The sequence below is a fragment of the Coccinella septempunctata genome, chromosome 2 (genome assembly GCF_907165205.1).
Source record: "Coccinella septempunctata chromosome 2, icCocSept1.1, whole genome shotgun sequence".
In the NCBI taxonomy this organism is placed as follows: domain Eukaryota; kingdom Metazoa; phylum Arthropoda; class Insecta; order Coleoptera; family Coccinellidae; genus Coccinella; species Coccinella septempunctata.
Genome location: NC_058190.1, coordinates 30,444,667 through 30,464,616, shown reverse-complemented (window position 1 = coordinate 30,464,616; position 19,950 = coordinate 30,444,667). Strand labels below are relative to the sequence as shown.

Sequence of the window (19,950 nt, the reverse complement as noted above, 5' to 3'; positions counted from 1 at the left end):
AAGGTCATTTCGACACATGCCACGTCACACCAATTGTCGTAAGTAATGTCACTGCTAATATTCTGTCAATGAATTTGACATTGACACCCATCCATTCGGCTTTGTACTGAATTGTATCTTCTTTTTCTTCGCTATATTTTCTTGATTTTGTAACTAAAACGGAGTAAGTTTGGCATAAAAAAAGTCATTATGTCACAATTATGCTGCTACAACAATTTGTCGGCTCCTATTTTCTTACAATGCAAAAGTAGTGCTTGCCACAAACCAAAAAAAAGTCACAGAAAATTTTATTTTGAAATGAAATCGGCTCATTCCGTTTTTATTCCTCATTAATAGTTACCTTGATAGTTTGAAATCTACGATTAATCAGATGATATCGATCGTATACGATGCAAGTAATTTTCATTAGACTTCATTTAAACTCCCATCAGGCAGATTCTAAATGAAGAGGATGACAAAGAATTTCCTTCTTTTGGAAAACCCAAATAGATGGTTACAGTTTTGAAGATTTTATTATCAGAAAAGCAACGACCAATTTGAAATTTTTGAAAATTGAGCACATTCACTATAAGAAATGCCGAGTTTAATTTTATTTGTGAAAACTAATGATAAATTTATTCATCACAGCATATTAACTGAATTTTTATGACAATTTGGATTTTTCTGAGGATTTCGAGAGAATCGTTCAAAATTTTTTTTTCTAGAAATCGGTAGCAAATACGACAAAACTACAAGATAACATAAAGTTCAGTATAACAACAAAGTTTCTTTTTACATTTTTTCAAATTATTATTGGTTCACTGAAAAAAGTTCTGGAGGAAAACAGGGGTCAGTGTTCCAGAAAATGTATCACTCTGTAGATTTTTTCTCGAAATTAGCATGTCATATGGTGTGAAATATTAATTATAATGTTTATCCAAATTTCAGTTGAATATCTTGTGTAGTGTATATGTCGTAGACTTATTGTAAAATCAGTCATATTATAATACGCCTAGGCTTTTTCAATACGACTGGGCATATTGCAATATCACAGCAATAATCCAGGATCTCACAATTTGACTGACAATTTATGAGGCGTATCATAATACGCCTGCTGCTCATTAGGCTTATTATTGTCAAAATTCAAAAACGCGCGAATACTTTGGATTCTGATTGATTATACTCGTCGTATGGTAAAAGGACTGACGGCTTGTCATGCTAATTGGGTAATTTATGCAAAAATGAAGAAATAGTGATAATGACCAAAAAAACAGTTGTAGTAGTGTAATGTAATGGGCCAAAAAGACTGCAGAAAAAATGCTGAACGTGAGTAATAAGAAATTGAAACTTCTTGAGATAAGTCAAACCGTAGCAATCGAAGTTCCTAGATAAAGGACCTCTGGATTCCAAAAATATCTTAGGAACCATAGTAAAAATCTCCAATGATTTTCACCAAATTGGTACCATCCATGGACTGTAAAACCGATGGTTTCGAGGGATGAGATTGCCACATTAATGAAGTGATTAATATTCCAGAGAATAGGGTAATTTCCTCAAGGAAAGCTTTAAGATTATTTCCAAAATTCGAAGGACAGGGATTCAAAGAGTGTTCTCGCAAACCAAATCAAATCCCTTATGAAATATACAAGCAAATGTGTAATAATGTTGTAATAAATAATCAAAATCTATAATTATTTATTTTTTTGTCCTATATGGGATTTCTATGATTTGCCTGGTACACTGCCAGTCGTATTATAATACGACGTATTTTATACAGTCAAATTCTAGAAACATCACGTACAATAACAAAAAGACTAAGAAGCGTCAGGCGTATTAAAAAACGTCTTAAATAATCAGACATATTGTCCGATTTTCATTTACTTTGTTAGTTTTACAATTCGCCTAGTCATATTGAAAAAGCCTAGACTGATATTATGATAAGCCTGCGACATATATGTATACTATAAGAGAAAAACTTGAAAAGAAATTCTTATTTTCAACACCCTCTATCTCGAAAACCAATCGTTTGCGGTCCCATGTTTATGAGACTTTTTTTCTTAAAATTACTCAAGGAATCTCCTCTTTTCGTTTATACTTCTAATTTAGGAACACCCTGTATGTTCATCACACTTTCCGAATTCAATTATTTTCCAAAGTAAATTCACTTTGTGAGAAATACGTAATCACTAAGAAGGTAGAATTGCTAACACAAAATCCAAAGTTGTTTTGACAAGCTTCATAACCCTCAAATTTCCAAGGCCAACCGACTGCTTTTATGAAAGCTATATATATATATATATACTATAATATATTGAATTTCTGAAACCGTATATTTGAATTATTCGAGAATGTATTCATCATATGCTTTTGTCAAAATGAAATTATTTCAATAAATTTTCATTATTTGTCTAAAAACCCTTCAGCAGAAAATTCTCGGCGTTATTTGTTTCTTTTCCGATCAATAATAATAATCAATAATATGATTATCGTGATAATAAGAAATTACGACTTCGTTCTTCATAATTCGCAAATTATTGATGGCATGCCTCCATCCAGACAAAAATCAAGAAGAACAAGGAGTACTTCTTCATCTAAGGGTGCATAAGTACAAACTGATAATAAGAAAAAGAAACCAAAACTCCAAGATCGCAAGTCGGCTATACTCCGTATAGATAATGATATAAGGTATAGGGATAAGATTTTTGTGAGGTATTTTTTTAACGAAAATGGAGGGTATTTTTTGTTTAAAGCCCCTTCCCCTACATCGAAAACCCCTGCAAATTTCATTCGTTCTTCAAATTATGATCATGCATTCAAGTAATGGCGGCATTCCAGTTATCTATTGAATGATATATACCGCCAATATCATGTAATTTATATCTTTTGCTTTATATTTTATTGTATAATAAGAAAAAATATTCAACTCTTCTCAGCTCGAGATGTTTAAAAAAAGGGATATTTTCATGTTCCTTTTGTCGATTTTCAGCTTAACAACCAATCGATTACGAAACGAAATCAGTAATAGGTAGATATGTATCTATCATTGTTGTCCAAGATTTCTATCGATTTGTTCTGTATAGTTTCCTAGAAAAAGTTCTCACGACCGAAGAACGTATTCTGCATTGGTTGATTCAAAATCTTATTTTTATGAGAATACCTCCTACATAAGTCCCTTCTTGGAATCACACTTAATACTGAAATATATTCAATCGGCGAATATAGCTAACTTGTTTTGATGAAACTGCATTAATTCTGTATTTCTGATTTAATATTCATCAAATATTCCATCGACAATCTGAAAGGACTTATTCATAACGCCTATAGACTTTTTCTCAGATAAGAACACCCATGCAAACCTATCTCTTTAATTACAAATTATATAATGGAGAGAATTAATTGATATATCACCTTGACCCCAACCTCACTATCAATAAATTGTGATTTTTCTACTTATCGCATCCTATCGATATGAGCAAGGAGAAGAAGGATGATATATGGATGCAAAATGATGCAATATGGTACACCTTGATATAACCCAATTAGCAAAATTCTTTAAAAAAACATTCAAATTACCAAAAAATTTTTTGTTATTAAAAAAATTCATTACATAAATCATATTTTTCCCAACCTTTCGTGTTTCCAGTTAGTACCTAGCTGTATAGGCTTTAGGCGTCGATGACGTCGGCAAAACCTACTACTCGCAAAAAATGCGGCCGAATAAGTATCACAGATTTAGTCCTTTTAAATATATATTCTTTTGAATGTCAGCAATACATTTTTAGTTATCAAACAATATAGCATATGTATGAGTTTTAGCAAAGGTTAGTGTAACGGGGTACCATACAATTTAGAGTATGATACAAGAGCTTAGGGAAAAACCTCAGTAAAAAAACCCTGTCTCCCCGTGAGAAGTGTAGTGATGACAAATTTGTTTACAGAATAAGCTTTAAATACTGAAGGGCTTCCTTTCCATTGACATAAAAATTTCTTTATCCTCTTTCCATTTCGAAATAATATCTGAAACAAAGAAACAGAGCAGAAAACGAGAAAAAAGGCGAATAATAATGCCTTCATCCAAACTTATTTCAAGACTTGATGATGACTGAAGAAAAAAATAAATAATCATAGGTACATAACTTGTTTTTCAATTGCATTGGGAGGAATATCATCTCTGCGTCAAAAATCTTCTGCTGATCTTGGTGGAGGATCACCCTCGTAGTTAGAAATGCCTTCAGTACTCAAATTAATAATATCCAAATCTTGCTTTTGACTGGGAGGGCCTTTCGACCAGGTCCAGTCTTCCAAGTGATGATTCTTCTATTCTTCAGTTGTTAGAGGAACGCTACAGGACCCTTATATTGGGGAATCATCTCCCATAGATATACCAGTGGTTATTCAGTAGAAAATTGAAAAAACGGGGAAGAAATTTAAAAAAACTTCTGACACTTTATTGACAATCCTTTTAAATATAAGATATTGTCGGTCACACAGGGGCCCAAATGTTTCCCGCCGAGTCCTAACTTTGTTATTTTAAATGGAAACTTTATCTTTTCCCACTAGCATTACGGGATTTTCTTAATTTTAATCATTTTTTCAATATGACTGCGGAATAGTGGGGAGTTGAGAAGTAATGTCTGAAGCCTTCCTTGGAGAGCTTTTTCCAACAGACAAAGTCCCGTGAGAATCGGTTGGTCCAATTACTCCAAACTAGAGATTATTTCTGACAAAAAAAAATAAACGGACAGACAAAATTCTAAAAAGAGTTGATTAAGTTTAGATGACGTGCAAATAACTCAAAAGACTCAAAAAAAGTCAGACATTCGGAAATAACAGACGGACTCCCATTTTATTCATTTAAGGATATAGATTTTCGGTTTCCTGACGTAGAAACTGAAAAAGTGGTTTCTTGGCGTAGAAACTGATGTGATGATCAGTAAATCACACATCCTAAAAATAATGAAAGATAGACCTATAGAATAAAAGTCATTTAGAGACGCCTTACTGTCCTCTATCTACCCTTACTATATAAGCATTTCCCTGTATTTGTGATATAGCTTGATTCATTCAAACTACTTTTTTTCCGACGAAATCGTATTTCTCCTAATAACTACTTTGAGTGAGGGAGGTTTGCTACTTCGATTCAAATCTTGAAACCTAGAAGGAAAATTATCGGCATGCAAAACAAATTATTGAATTCTGAAAAAGTACTTGTCAGGGCAGGACTCGAACCCGCCATCCTTTTATCACCTGTCTATAGGTGAGAGCACTTGACCAGTAATCAAGCGATCTCGGGTTCAAGCCCGGAAATATACTTTTCAGAATTCAATAATTTGTCTGCATGCCGTTAATTTTCCTTATACATGGATTCAATACTGTCGATAATTCATCATTAAAAGTCACTTCAAACCAAGTTCTAAAAAACTTCACTTTTACGTTAAAAATTTGTTCTGTAAAACTGTCTGCGTCTCAGTTTAGTTTTTTGAGGTCTTTTCAAATATTAAAACAGATTTTCAAAATTTCAATCTACAGGGTGTTGTTTCCAGGTTTCAAACGATTCATAATTTTTGTTAACCCGGACCTGGATTTTCCTTGCGACTATTGCATGATACTTTTGCTTTGAATAAGAAACACGTTTGCCAAATATGAAGAAAATATACCGGGTGGTTCTTCTGATATGGCCTCAGGAAGAAACGAGAAAAATTCGTTAAACATTCTGTATCTATGCTACGAAGACAGTAAGTGCCAACAAATGTGGTATCTCCAGAACCACCTCAGGTGGTTTTCTAGTTCGATTTAGGTCGTAACGTGTTGATTTTTTTTATTAGTAAGTGTTATATACCATTGAAAATCTTAAAAAGTGGTAGGAAGTTATTGTAGGATAATTCTCAATCTCTTTTGAATTCATCGATGATTTTTTACTATCGGCTCTATCAAGATGCAAAACAAAAATATTATAAGGAATATCTGTATCTAAAGATATACCTATTCTATAATAATCCATGCTACAATCAGATTAATAAGTGAACAACCCTTTCAAATGCCGATGTCATCCTGCAAAGTTGAACCACCTCCTGTTTTTTTCTCAAATTTTCATCAACAATTTTATTGCATTTTTATTTACCCATCTTATCGTCAGATCTTTAATGGACAAAAAGTCTGCAGATAAAAAATATCAGTTGATAGACCCTTGACTCAATCCGGTGAATGCACTATCTATGCATCGTGATAAATTTTGCTCGTGCATAAATGCATTGACATTTATTTATCTCACTTTGAGTCAGTTACCTGTAACTGAGAGTTTAAACGATAAAAATCGATATTATGTGTCTTTTTCCTGAAATACGTCCCATTGAATCGGCTGAAATATGAGAATGTCATTGAGTTTATTGGAAAGTTCTAATATTGTGTTAGAGTCATCCGTATGAATTGGCGTTTTAAAGAATTCTGCTTTGTTCGGAATTGACTTATCTACCAATGATTATACAGACTGATTCATCTTAGCAGGAAGAGATGGAATCTAAAGATAAAGCTCTGAGAAGACAATAAAGGAAATCATTAATTTAATTTTTTTTGTTTCTTGGAAGACTACGGCGCCAGACCAAAAAAGGGTTTTCTAAAGATTTACCTCAAGGATATGCACATAATTCTGCTCTACTTTGAAGTTCCAGGCTAATACAGGGTGTGCTTTTGAAAACGAAACAGACGAGATAACGGACAAAATAAATTTTTTTCGACAAAATGCTGTGTCGATTTTTTATTCAAGGGTGATAACTTTTATGATTAAATTCACTACCATATCGCCTCAAGTGTTACTATTTTGAATAGCGAAAATGGGGTAAGTGATAACGCATTTAGAAGGCTTTTTCATTCTTAGGTCAGGATATTTAAGTTTTTTTCATTCAATATATTCGTTTCGGAGAAATTCAAACTCAAATTTTGTAGAGAATTTGTTATTCCGTTTTTCATTACGCTTGTTGGGTGAATCAATCAAATTTAAACGAATTTATTCTATAGTTTCAATGAATTATCATCAAAATGGCAATTAATTATTAAGTTACTATAAAGTTTTCACAGAATGAATGAGTGAAAATTCGATTAATTTACACAACATGCTTGAAGAAAACCGATGTTGTTTAAAATTTAAATGTGAATATTTTGAAAACGAATGGATCAAATGACAAAAAATCAAATGAGCCTTACTCAAGACACAAAGGCCTTTCAAATGAGTTATTACTAACCCCCTATTTTTCCTATTCAAAATATAGGGGTTGGGGTTGTAGCACTTAAGGTAGAAGCGATACGGTTTCGAATTATATCTCAGAAGTTGTCCCTCTTGAATCGAAAATCAAATGTCCGAGCATCTTTCCAAAATAAGTTAATTTCGCCTGTTATCTATATGAATGAGGATTTTCCAGAGACGGACATTGGCCTAGCAAAAATCGAAAAGTTCGAAAATTTAGTCAGTATCTGATGTGCGGGGCACCGAGAATTCTGGCGATCCTTGTTCCTACCTGTCTACGCCCATGCATCTCATCAAGTAAAAGGAAAAAGAGGAGTTCCTATTCGAAAAAAGGAATTTTTAATGCAATCTCGAATCAAAATTCGGTAATTTTTTGTGAATTTTCTAATGACATAATCAAGATTACACTGAGAAAAGTACAATATCCTTCAATTCCCGATAATTTCGAACGAAGAACCTCTTGCTTTTAACCGAAACATTCAAATTCTCACACTCATAACCTTCAACAGAGGAGGAACTCATTAAGAATGAGAGGAAAGAAATCTTTCCTGCTCATTCTTAAGATTGGTATGAATCAAACACTTCAATTTCAATGTTGCAACAAAAAAATATTCATATCACACTAAATATATTAAAATTAATCCAAATTCAACATTGCAACTTAAATAGAATTCCTATGTTTAAAGGAAAATAAATTCGTTATTTGCATTGCAGCGTCATCTATAGTTCAATTCCGTATACATATAATATAAACTGTAATTATAAACAGGTTTCTTTATTAGATATTTCAGTTTTCTGTAGCGATGCGACTAGTGCAGATTTCGTTACTGGGCGCTGTCTATGCTGGGCGCCACCTTCGTGGGTGTCCAACTTCAACATTCTTCCATATATCCTAATAATCTCGTGCAGCAAATCTCGAAGTCCTCGGTGTTGTGAACTCGCTATCTGCAAAAAAATCTGCACGGTCTATCATTTCTTTCAGTAAAACTCGTTTGCACCGCCTTATTTAAGACAGGATTAACATTAATTAGGTTGTTGCTACGGTAACTGCTATAGAAATCAGAGGAATAATCCAGTATTAACGTTAATCTCGCCTCAAATGAGTCGGTGCACACGGCTGTAAATAACACATTTTCCATTTGGAAGTTACCGAAAATGTTTAAATCTGTAGGATTATATTTTTCAAAAAGTTGATAACCTGGCAACGAAGAACTTTCCCCTGCTGAAGGCATATGTGATCTGGCATGCCATTGTGCCAAAAAATCTATTAGTTCTGGAATATCCGTTATATTAGATATTGTCTGCCAATAATCCCATATTATACTGATCATCAGCAACCAAAAACCTAATAAAGCGAAAATTATTAATTTATATCAGGAATCAATGAAAATCCGCATGAATATGAGTTTTCGAAGTTGTCCAAGAGAGTTGAACTGTTGAGGGAATTTGCCTTACCGACATTGAAATATAGGTGTACTATATCAACATATAAATCTTTCAGTTCAATTTCTTCATCCATTGCTTTATCCACCAAATGAATCAACCTAGCAAAAACATAAATATTCCAGTTCACCAGCATAGTGATAATCCATACAAAGATGAGAACAGCATTTTTCTGGAAAACAAAGACAATATGTTAGACTTCTTTCTGGGCATAATTCTCGATAAAAAACAGATATTATTCGGTTCATTTTTCATTTTGAATTACGTAATTTGTTATGTACCTATACCTTATTGAGAAGTTTGTCATTAGTTTCTCAATCAGGGTAGTTGCGCTTTTAAAGAAAATGGATAGACTTCTTGTTGGTTAGGATGATTTGGCGATAAAATGGTTGTCAAACTTATTGAAATCGAATGTTATGCTTCTGCATTCTTTCATTGCACCATCACAAAATTTGCGATGCTACACTTTACACATCCCACCATTATTTTGTCGCACAGTTGAGTTTGATAATAAATAAAAAATTAAAGATTCATGCAAATCACTATTTGTTTTAAAAACAAACCTTTAGCACTGATGAAATAGATTAAAATAACCATTTTTCGTTCTAAACCGAGGTATAAACTACGTTCTGTCCAAATTTGAGGTTAATATTTTTTTCGCCGATAACGATATAAGTATAGATTTTCATAAAAAACGGTTCTTTTGTAGGGTAAATTCGGATACCTACAAAATGGTCAGAAACTACAAAAGAATACTGGGAGGGAGTCAATATAAGAATTATAATGTCGAAAAAGTTGATTTCGCGATAAGAGACGTTAAAAGACGTAAGTTATGTATTCGGTAACTGACTTATACGTGTTATCCATAATGAAGTAAAAAATCGAAATTATTTATTTCCACTGTAATCGCCTTTACTGTATGTTAACTGAAATTCCTCATTTTTCTCATAGATTAAATAGATGGAACATAAGCTATTTTCCAGACTGTTCATTTTTCCAATAATTCCCACTCCATGCAACCACCAATGAAATGAATTTTCGCTTGTATTCCCCTCCTGATCGCTTCAAAATTTCTAAGACGGCGTGTGTATTTGTAATTGTCAAAATATTATTTCAATCATTCACGTCGTAATATTTTGGAAAATATGCAACGATGTGCCGTAAAAAAGTGTGTTTGAAATAAAAGTGCATTTATACATGGAAGAGGAAAGCGATTCACTTATTCCGGTGAGTTTTTGATATTTTATTCTTGTTTGAGTACACGACTTTATGAAATCAGGGGAGGGAGTTAGGGGACGCCAGGGTCGAATTCTGTTTGAATACGATCTAATGATTTGTGCTTACATTGAAATGTTGAGTTTGTACATTAAAATAATTTATTTAAATTTTAGTTTTCCAAGAAATAAAACCAGACGACCAGACCAGACTGGGTCTTGAAAACAATTTACATTTCTCTAGTAATTTACACTCCAGACAGTATAATGAGAGAAATCGCCTTTTACTGTTAATTTGAAAAATGTGCCATCCCGAGTGAGGTAAGATAGGTACATTACCACTTTTTTAACTCGCTTTCTTGTCTGAATATCACTTTGTTTGGAATTTTGCAAGTGATTTCTGACAACTTCTAGTTTTGAGGTGAACTTGAAATTTGGTAGATTCTCTTTCTCCTATAATAAATCATGCTTTTTTAAAAAACATCCTTCCTGGTTTCAAGATGAACAGTAGAACGAGATTTTAATTGCTTTAACAATGCTTTAATTATAGCCAATACTGTGCCTGTCATCAGTACTGGAGTTTTTGAAGAAAATGGAAGAAAAATGGGATCAAAATCATCAAACATGAATGCCAGTTCAGTATTTGCAGAAATGAAAGTGTCTTGTAGTTCAAGAATAAAACAAGTAAGATACATACCCACCCAGGGTGGTACAAAAAATTCTCTAAACTACTATGGTTAATAGAACTCGTCTTAGGAATGAAAAGCCATAAAAATGAGTAGAGGTCATGTTTTGAGGCACACGGCGTTGAACATTTTTTGATAATCAAAAAAGTTTTCTTCATTTGTAAAATGTATTTCAATGGCAATGTAAAAATTATGCTACCTACTACTGTAATTATGAACACAATATTATGACCATTCAAATGGAGCTCGGATATTCCCATTATTTTTATGAGTTATTGAATGAAAATGTCTGTTATCAAGATATTTCGAAGTGAAATTTCAGTTGAAAAATTTTAGCAGGAATAAACACGCGGAGAACAGAAATTGAAAAACAGCTAATTGAAGTCGAAACCGATTTGAGACGACGAGTGTGTCGTCAGTACTTCAATTCAAGAAATAATTTGCTACCCTACAAGCCGTTGTCTATTCATTAGGAGGAAAAATTGAAGATGAAAGCTTGAAAAGCCGAGGCAAATACCTTATGAAAAATTTCTTTGAAGACAGCTGCATGCATAAAAAACATAAATATGGCAATGACCTGAAACAATTTGCTTTAAAGTAACATTATTATTCAGTTAAAGTTTACAGTTTCGTTAAAATTGCTCTTAATTATGATACACTTCAACACCCAAAAGCATTTTTGTGGTGGTATGAAAATTTGAAGGGGGAAGCAGGTTGTTGAAGTATTTGAGTTGCTGAAAATGAAAGTTTAAAACACTGCTTATTAGTTGATATGCAATACAACTTAATTGAATTTATAACTGCCCATAAAAGAAAAAAAATGATGCTTTATTATCACGAATTTAGGGATTCTTTCATGGGTAACTCTATGCAATAAGAAATCATTTCTTTTTGATTTCACAATCATTGGTAGATGTTTATAGTATAACATTACTTTTTCATTCCGCCTAGTCTGTTCAAAAAACTTGAGAATTTCTTCAATGAACAAACTCTCTCAGATTCTCATTATACAAATTCCATAAAATTCAGCTGCTTCCACTTCTATTGATCTGAGAATTAACCATTTTAAAGGGAATTTTTTTCATGAAAGTAATTTTTGGTTTTCAGTATATACTTAGTGAATAAAATTTCAAATAATCTGTATGTAGGTTAGGGTCATATTGACCATTAGTGTATGGTAACATTGTATTCAAAATAAATTATTTTTTACAAAAGGTGTTTTGGTATTACTATTTCTATATCCCTTTGAATAGTTGTCTTAAAAAAAAATACTCGAAATCTTTGCAATAAAACATACTTATTTTCCATTCGATATAAAATTATTGCCGACTATCTGAAATATTCACTGCAAGTAGTTCTGAATCAGCCCCTGTCCAGTTCCCCCACCCAAGATATCCAAATTCATATTTATGGCAGTATTTTGTGAATGCGTTTTTGTCGAAATGCTCTATCTCCTGTTTTATTAATCTATGATTTTTCTACTACTTACTATGTGAACATACCTCTAACCTTTGGAGATTATTCAAATTAAACGAATTTATTCAATCATATACCATCGAAATATGTATATTTTTTCAAGTGAATATACAGGGTGTTTTCGAAGGTGAGGCTTTTTTTTGACAGAAGGTAGAACTCATCAAAATAAGTCGTTTAATCTAAAATTGTCTATATAAAATATCCAAGATGGCTGAGATACAACCCCTAGAATTTCGCAATTTCGACAAAATTTCATTGGATTTCAAGTACGGGACTGTGGAAGGTGACTCCGACATCGCAAAAACGAAACAAATCATAAACATATCGCTAGGTTCAGTTCCAAGTTCATCGAATTAGATGCATCAGGTCACTTTTGAGAGAATCATGATTGTTGTATAGTGAAATTTACGGTTGAAAAAATGTATAATAGAAAAATAATGAGAACAATTCGGCAATCCTAAGTTTCCATTACCATAGCAACGAACAATAACTCATTAGAAGTTTCAGTATGAAGTTTGAGGGCAAAAAAGTAAACCAGAGTTACGCAATAAATTAACAGAAAAAAGATGTCCACCGAAATTGTGAAAATCTAAAAATTGGATTATCATCATCAAGTACCTGTATTTAAAAGGGTTAAGAGGTAAGCAGATTTACGAAGATGTGCTTATATAGTACCCTTGGTGACCAATGTCCTTCGTATGCGACCGTGAAAAATTGGACTGCAAGCTTCAAAAGAGGTAAATCTTCTATTGAAGATGATGACCGATCGGGAAGGCCAGTTTCTGTTATGGTTGAATTGGGCTAAAACGGATATCTAAAGCACTGAATATTTCATACGAACGCGTTCATCATCTGGTTCACTTCAATTTGGACATTAGAAAAATTGCTGCAGAATGGATCCCCAAATGTTTGAATGTTGAACCTTTTGAAAGGTCTAGAGACGATGCACTCTGCAGGTTCGCTGTAATGAATGTATCCAATTAAGAGGAGAATATGTTGAGTAATAAAATATTTCGACATTGAAATTTTGTTTGGTTCTTTAGTAGACTAAGAATTTTTCAATATATCCTCATACATCATAAATATAATTATATTTTCATACAAACGAAAAAGTATTGAAAGACTAATTTATCATTTTTCTGTATTAAAGAAAGTAACAAATTGATTTACGAAGATATGCTTAATACCCTTGGTGATCGATGTCCTTCGTATGCGTCCTTGGTACATAAATAACTATTAATTGAATTTTTTCATGACATTAAACATATCAACCGTTTTATTTTTGGATGCTATTTTACTAATTCGTCCAAAATTTTTTGCGTTTATTATTCGATAAAACTCTTTGGTCATTTTCGCGCAGCTACTCAGGATTTCCAACTTCTTCAAAGTTCGGGCATTGACAGTCGGTACTACGAAAATGCTGGCCGCCTTTGACCATTTACAGGGGCACTTGAAATCGAGCGCCCGAGTGCAAGCCGAAAGTTGCTACCGGTCGGCTACATACACGGTATTTTTCTATGCTGGCTACCCGGAAGTCCCGAAAAAATCCATTATGAGAGGCCCTGCATTTCCTGCATAAGCGCTCATTATTTAGTTTTAAAGTGGTAAACAAAGCCTCGAGAATGGCCGCTTATCCATATTACAATAGATTGTACGTTTGAACAGTCCGAACACCTACCTTTGCTGAGTCTTGGTGAGATATGTCAGGGTAGAGAGAGCATTGGTTCAATTATTCTTTACCGCGTTGTGGCAGCATGTATGAGTTGCAGCATAGTAAACAATGCTAATACGCTGGCCGCACAGACGACTTATATTTATTATATCTTATATTAAGCAAATGAGTCCAACACTATAGTTTGGAGCCATTTTCAATCAAGCATTTGTGGAAAATATCACATTATACTATCTGTGTCTCAATTGATACTATCACATAAAAAACTCACATATTTAATTCCATAAAATAAAGCAGCATTGAAGCAAAAAATCCAGAAGTCCAGAATCAAAATCAGGATTAGGACAGGCCCACGCATATCAATCATACTCCGAAAAAGAACATAATAAAGGCTTGTCTTTGATAGCAAAGCTAAAAATCCAACTGTAAGGGTGATGACCTGAAACAGCCCCAAGTTAAAATAACACATTTTCAAAGAATAACTTGAGAAGTTATAATATGTAAATAGATTATATCAATTTCCTTACATCATCACCTGAAATTTCGGAAACGATAAAAATCACCCAAGATAAATTCAAGAATATTTCTACTTGGTTCTCCCTGAATTATACCACCATTAATACCAAAAAAACAGATTACCTCATTTTCGGAAACTCATTCAAAAATAAAAAAATCAGAAACCACCTATTAGTTTTCAAATAATTTGTTGTTTTCTTGTGTCTTGAGTTTAAGTAAGTAAATGATCGAAATATCAGAAAATTCTAACGGTAGAAAACAGGGGGAAAGTAAATAATGTGTTGGACCTCCACGTTGTCTTATGCACTCACAAATACGTCAGGGAATACTCCTTAAAAGATAGCCAATTTTGTCTTGAGAGTGAGAGCCACTAGAGTCTGTGAAGGTTGTGCTTAACGGAGTAATCTTCTTCCCATAGTGTCCCAGACGTGTTCCATGGAAGGAAGATCAGGAAATCTAGAAGGCCAAGGCAACAAATCAACTTGGTTGTCGTCTAAGAGAGCCAACGTATTTCTACATCTGGTCCTGCCTTGTCGTGTTGGAAAAGCGGGTTGAAAATATAATGCAGAACATATGGTTCCATAACCCCCTCTGGGTGTAACGCTCCGAGGTTGTTGCCTTTCAGAGGTGAGTTACCAAAAACAAAAGACCCCAGTCCCCACATACCGTAATTGCGACAAGGTGGTACACATGCCTTTCCACAGAAAATTCAGGATCTCGTTTTCCACCAAATGCTAATGTTATTTCATTCAAGGTCCCGATTCAGCTGTTCTTTGAACTAATAAGCCAGTCACTCTGGCTAGCAAAGATTATACAGTGAGGTTAGGTTAGGTTACCTAACTCTATAATCTTTGGTGTCTAGGTCTAGGACTGAGAGATAGAAGTCTGAGGTAGAATCTGAGAATGGTATGAAGAAAGTCCAAAACTTGTGATCCGGCGAAGTATTACCTTGGAGCCTTAAAACGATCCCGTTGACCAAAAGACGTACGTCTTTTAGGACCTCTAGCTCTTCGTGTGCGGCCTTCGTGATTCCATACCCGATAGCAATCCACTACTGTATTTGCACTAGTTCTGTGCCATATCCTCCTGGATATTTCTCTGAAGGGGGGGAAGGTCAAGCCTCACTTAAGCCATTGAGAGACAAAGCGGCCTTCAAAACGGTTTGCACAATTATCAAATATGAATTGTAGATAGAAAACACAATTATCACGTACTTACTTTTTTGTGAGTATAGACAAAAACCATATATAGGTAAGTAGGTGCAACTGACTGTTTCTTATCCGGACTCAAAAGGGAATCACGCCTCATTCAAATTCAATGATGTTTTCCTCCCACTACAGACCTCCTATTGATATGTGGTTTTCGAAGAAATTTCAAACTGGAAACAAAAATTCCGAAGAACTGTAGTTCCAATAATAGTTGGGGAGCCCAAGAGGGAAATTCGGGATTTACTCGAGAGAGTCAGATTAATATGAAGGGAGATACCTTGGACCCTGTAGAATACCTCTACCAAAAATTAGGCCTGTATGTGCAAGCCGAAACAATAAAAATTGGCCTTAAAAGTCAGAAAAGTTTTTTTTAATTATGTTCTCCCCTGAGCTTCAAATTGTTTTCGCATAACATTTTCTACAAATTTTTTCCTAAGCAATGTTTTCTGCGTTTGAACATTTTTGAGATAACGTGCGTTCAAAAAAATTCGTCGTCAAGTAGGCTATGAAATTTTGAAGGCTGATGTTCGGTGGCTGAACGTATGTCTTTCCTTGAATTACTTCATCTTCCCAAAATGTAAACAATGATGACATTAACCTATATGTCGTAATTTTGTACGGAAAGGCACTTTTCAGAAAAGGTTACCTGTAAATTTCACCCAACTTTCGAAAAGCATTTCTTTCATTGAGTAAGATGACAAGAATCCAAACAATCTGAGGCGGTTAGAAAAGTTCTTCGTAAAAATTTTAACCGTCCACTATTTTCATACGTAAGAGACATGAATCTTGAATTGATCGTGGTAGTATGTTTTTTTGTAAGAAGGTTCTAGTTACTTCAGTCATATGAATAGATCACAGTAAGATTCTCAATAATATGTTTATTAATTCTCTATAAATATTGAATTGATTCAGTCATTACTGAAAATCCATGACTAAACTAAAAGAACTGAATTACATGAAAATAGCTATTGGACAATTTATTAAAATTCAATTCAGCTATAAAAAGGCATGATGCTTTCTCCTTCATAACGTTCTGCTATTGAAGTTCCATAAAAGAAAGTAGGTCCACATTTTGCCTTTTACTGATGCATACTGTCAGTATGCATCAGTTCAGTATGATACTGAACTCCAATTTTTCTCGGATGCTACAAGGTTAGGTAATCACAACCATTTCAGTTTTCTGATAACATGTCAATCTTTATGAAAACAAATGGATATCTTTTTTTCAAAATCGGGTGCCATATGCCAACGGATACTCCATCCACTTGAGATAAAATCTGAAGAGAGGTTTGTCGAGCTTCTGTCACCATGTTTTCATTATTACTGAACTCTAGAGTTTTCTTTTTTGGTATACCACTTCCTTTTTTTTGAACATACCTGTTTCGTCAACACATAGCAAAACAGTACAATGGAAAAATTCATTCTTAATAATCTACAGCAACATAGGCTTCAATGAAGTCGCCGGAACAGAATATTTCCATTTTCTTTCCAATTTTGAAGTAGAATTCAATAGTAAAAGTCTTTCACACGTACGTAAAAACCATCTTTATAATTTGCTGATAATTTTAATTCAACAACAACCCAAAATGCTAAAATGACAGTTCACCTGGAAAATAGTAAAGCACGAGCTAAGAATTACGTTTAGACACGAAATATCGACGTTCAAAATTCCATAGCCTACTTGACGACGAATTTTTTTGAACGCACGTTATATGGCGATGAATATACCTACATTAGTGTGGATTTCTATATTGACCTTGGCCTTTCGCATGTGTAGATAAGCTCCTCGCCCTTATCACCCTCTAGTTCAAAAACGGTTAAGGAAAGGTATGAAAAATTGCTTCAGGCAAAAGTTGTATTGAATTTTATTATCTACAACTTTCACAATGAATACAGAAACGATTAGAGGTACAGGAAGGGCGATATTAAAAAAAATGCCTTTTATCATCTTCAAATGTCAGATTAAGAAAATCCCCCATGATTAATGTCAGTTAATGGGCCAACACGTCTGCAACACCGAGTATAACCATCTGTATGAAAATCTGACACCGCTGTGACCTTGCGTCACGTTCGAATTGTCAGTCTCTTTAAAAGTAGCTTCCTTTGGGTCCACATATCCAAAAATCTAACAGACTCGAAAAAAATTGTTTTACCAATTTCAACACTTCCGTACGGCCAGCCCCACCACGCAAAGTGTCAGTTTAACATGAATTTATTATCAGAGACGCGTAGGGCATATACAGTGTCATAATCTGACACGGTATGTACACCTGACATCTTTGAAAACCTGCAGATGCTTTTCCCACCGCTGAAAGTGCATACATCATAGAACCTCTTTTTCTGTCTATCATCTAATCTTCGAAGAGGGTCCCGAAGAAAACACAACTGAAGAACACACACGACGCTCGAGGGTCTTATACGAAGTCGGGGCGACGTTTTGAAAAATTCTCATCACGATGCGCCATCTATACCGCAAAGACTGAACCAAAACCAAAAATAGAAGGAATGAATCATAGATGAATCAATGATTGTCTCTGTAATGAATGTTGGCAAAGACAGGAGTGAGATATCGCCAATCAAAATTGAGATAGCTGACTCGGACATTGTTGTCACATCAATTTTCAAAGAGGAAATATACAGAGAAGTATCGAATGTGTATACAGCAGCAAATGCTACCGTAGCACTTGCACTTGTATGTATCTTCCAAGGATGAAATCATCGATTTCACCTCGATACAAAACATTTTTTGTGATGCCTCCTTCAAAATTCAAAAGGTCCTCCTTTTCTTATGTGTACACGCAAACTATTTCTCCTTTTGCTCCAGGTCATTATGGTGTAACTATTAATGAATGTATGAATTACTACTACTTACAAATGTTATCAAACAGATGATATAGCTCCACCATTTGTCTCGTTTATAATTTAGAAATCTTTTCATTCTTCTAGAAATACTCTTCCTCTCGTTTGGTAAATCTGCACTAGCATTCGAATCTCTGTGACCAAAGAATGAATCTATTCTCATTCTTCCTTACGATCAGATATATCGACAAATCTCAATTTATTTTTCGGCGTAACTGCCAAAGTGCTGTCATGAACTCCTGACAAATTAATCACAAAATTCACCTAGAATGGGGTATTTTCCTAAATTTCAAAATATATATCAACGAAATCCTCATATCTCAAATATATGGAAAAGTATTTTTTTTCTATTTTAACAGTTGTATTTTGCCTGTTTTTAATTACGGAAATTCACATCGCGGAGGCATTCTCCCAGAAACATTCTACGTCACTTTTACAATCCGGCATCGTTGGAACACTCATCAATGTTTCTCATCAAATTTTCTGATCTCCATATATTATTGCGTCTATGGTTGTGTATTGCCATCAATGACTCTCATCAATATTTTCTGATCTCCATAGACTTGATAATATATTATTGAGTCTATGGTTGTTTATTGTCAGTTAATATTCGATCTTCCTTGGGCTGTTATTGTTGATGAAAGAAGGCATTGCTGATATATTTTATAGGTTCCTAAAGTCATCAATAGGAATAAGTTTACAGGTGGTAAATTTTCACTGCTTGCTTTTGAAAAATTCGACTCCATTTCCACAAGGACGTTTAAAACAATGTCAGAAACTGTCATCGGTTTCAGGAAGATATAATTCTGTATCTTGGAACATAAATACATAAATGCATTTATGTTCCAAGTTCTATATAATATCCTCTTGATCAGTTCCGATGTTGTCGAATTCACAAAAATTACTAGACTCTAGTAAAGGCATTCTACGTCACAAGCTCTCACAAATTTTTTTTCAAAGGCTATATTTTTTTTCCTACTGAATTTTGAGTGGAACCTTTTATGTGGTGACTAACCAATGGAAAATGGTTTCCAAAAATAATTTTTAATTCTTTTTTTGAGTTTTAGGAAAATACCCCATTCAAGCAATGTTGACAAGGGAAACCAAATACATCCACCTGTTCAAAATTTATATCTATACATATACCGTCAAATGGGGTGATATATTGATAGCTTTTTCGAGTGTATATTGAATTACATTTACAACGATTAGAATCAGGAGAAATTCAAACTGAATCTACAAAAATTAAATATTTTCGACACCAGACCCAGACCAGATTTAAAAGGAATCTCCGAAAAATAATGCTTTTCCCAACCGGTTGCACAAATTACTATTTTGTCTTTACCTGAAAAATTACAGATCCAATTGAATTGAACTCAGTAAAATAGGAAATCCACGAAAACATCGCCCAATTTTCCTTCTTCATGCATGCGTTTGGTTTAGAGATGATATAGGTAAAATTCACAATTTATTATAATTTCAAAACGCTCGTTATAATTCACAGGTTACATTCATCAGAAAACAATAATACATAGAAGAAATTCAAGATAATATCGAATCGAAAGACAACTTATCATTTTCAACTAAAAAAAAAACAATAAATTTTACAAATTGTTTTATTATTTGCGGTCCACCCACATTCATAATTTTTAACTAG

The 19,950-nt window shown here is 33.8% G+C and overlaps 1 protein-coding gene across 1 annotated transcript; it reads right to left on the bottom strand.

Moving 5' to 3' along the window:
• Positions 1-8,098: 8,098 nt before the first annotated feature.
• Positions 8,099-18,516, bottom strand: LOC123307870. Its single transcript, XM_044890341.1, has 5 exons — positions 18,307-18,516; positions 13,982-14,149; positions 8,675-8,834; positions 8,418-8,564; positions 8,099-8,164 (listed from the first exon to the last, which is right to left on the bottom strand). The coding sequence occupies exons 1-5, from the start codon at positions 18,454-18,456 to the stop codon at positions 8,112-8,114; spliced, it is 678 nt and encodes a 225-aa protein (XP_044746276.1). The 5' UTR covers positions 18,457-18,516; the 3' UTR covers positions 8,099-8,111.
• Positions 18,517-19,950: the final 1,434 nt, after the last annotated feature.

Excerpts from the sequence above, each read along its gene's own strand:
- LOC123307870 (XM_044890341.1), bottom strand. The coding sequence starts at position 18,456 with ATGAGAATAGATTCATTCTTTGGTCACAGAGATTCGAATGCTAGTGCA. Across the intron at positions 14,150-18,306 it reads TCATCTGTTTGATAACATTT|GTCATCACCCTTACAGTTGG; the intron begins GTAAGTAGTAGT and ends GGGCTGTTTCAG. Across the intron at positions 8,835-13,981 it reads TATTTTATGGAATTAAATAT|AAAAATGCTGTTCTCATCTT; the intron begins GTGAGTTTTTTA and ends TTTGTTTTCCAG.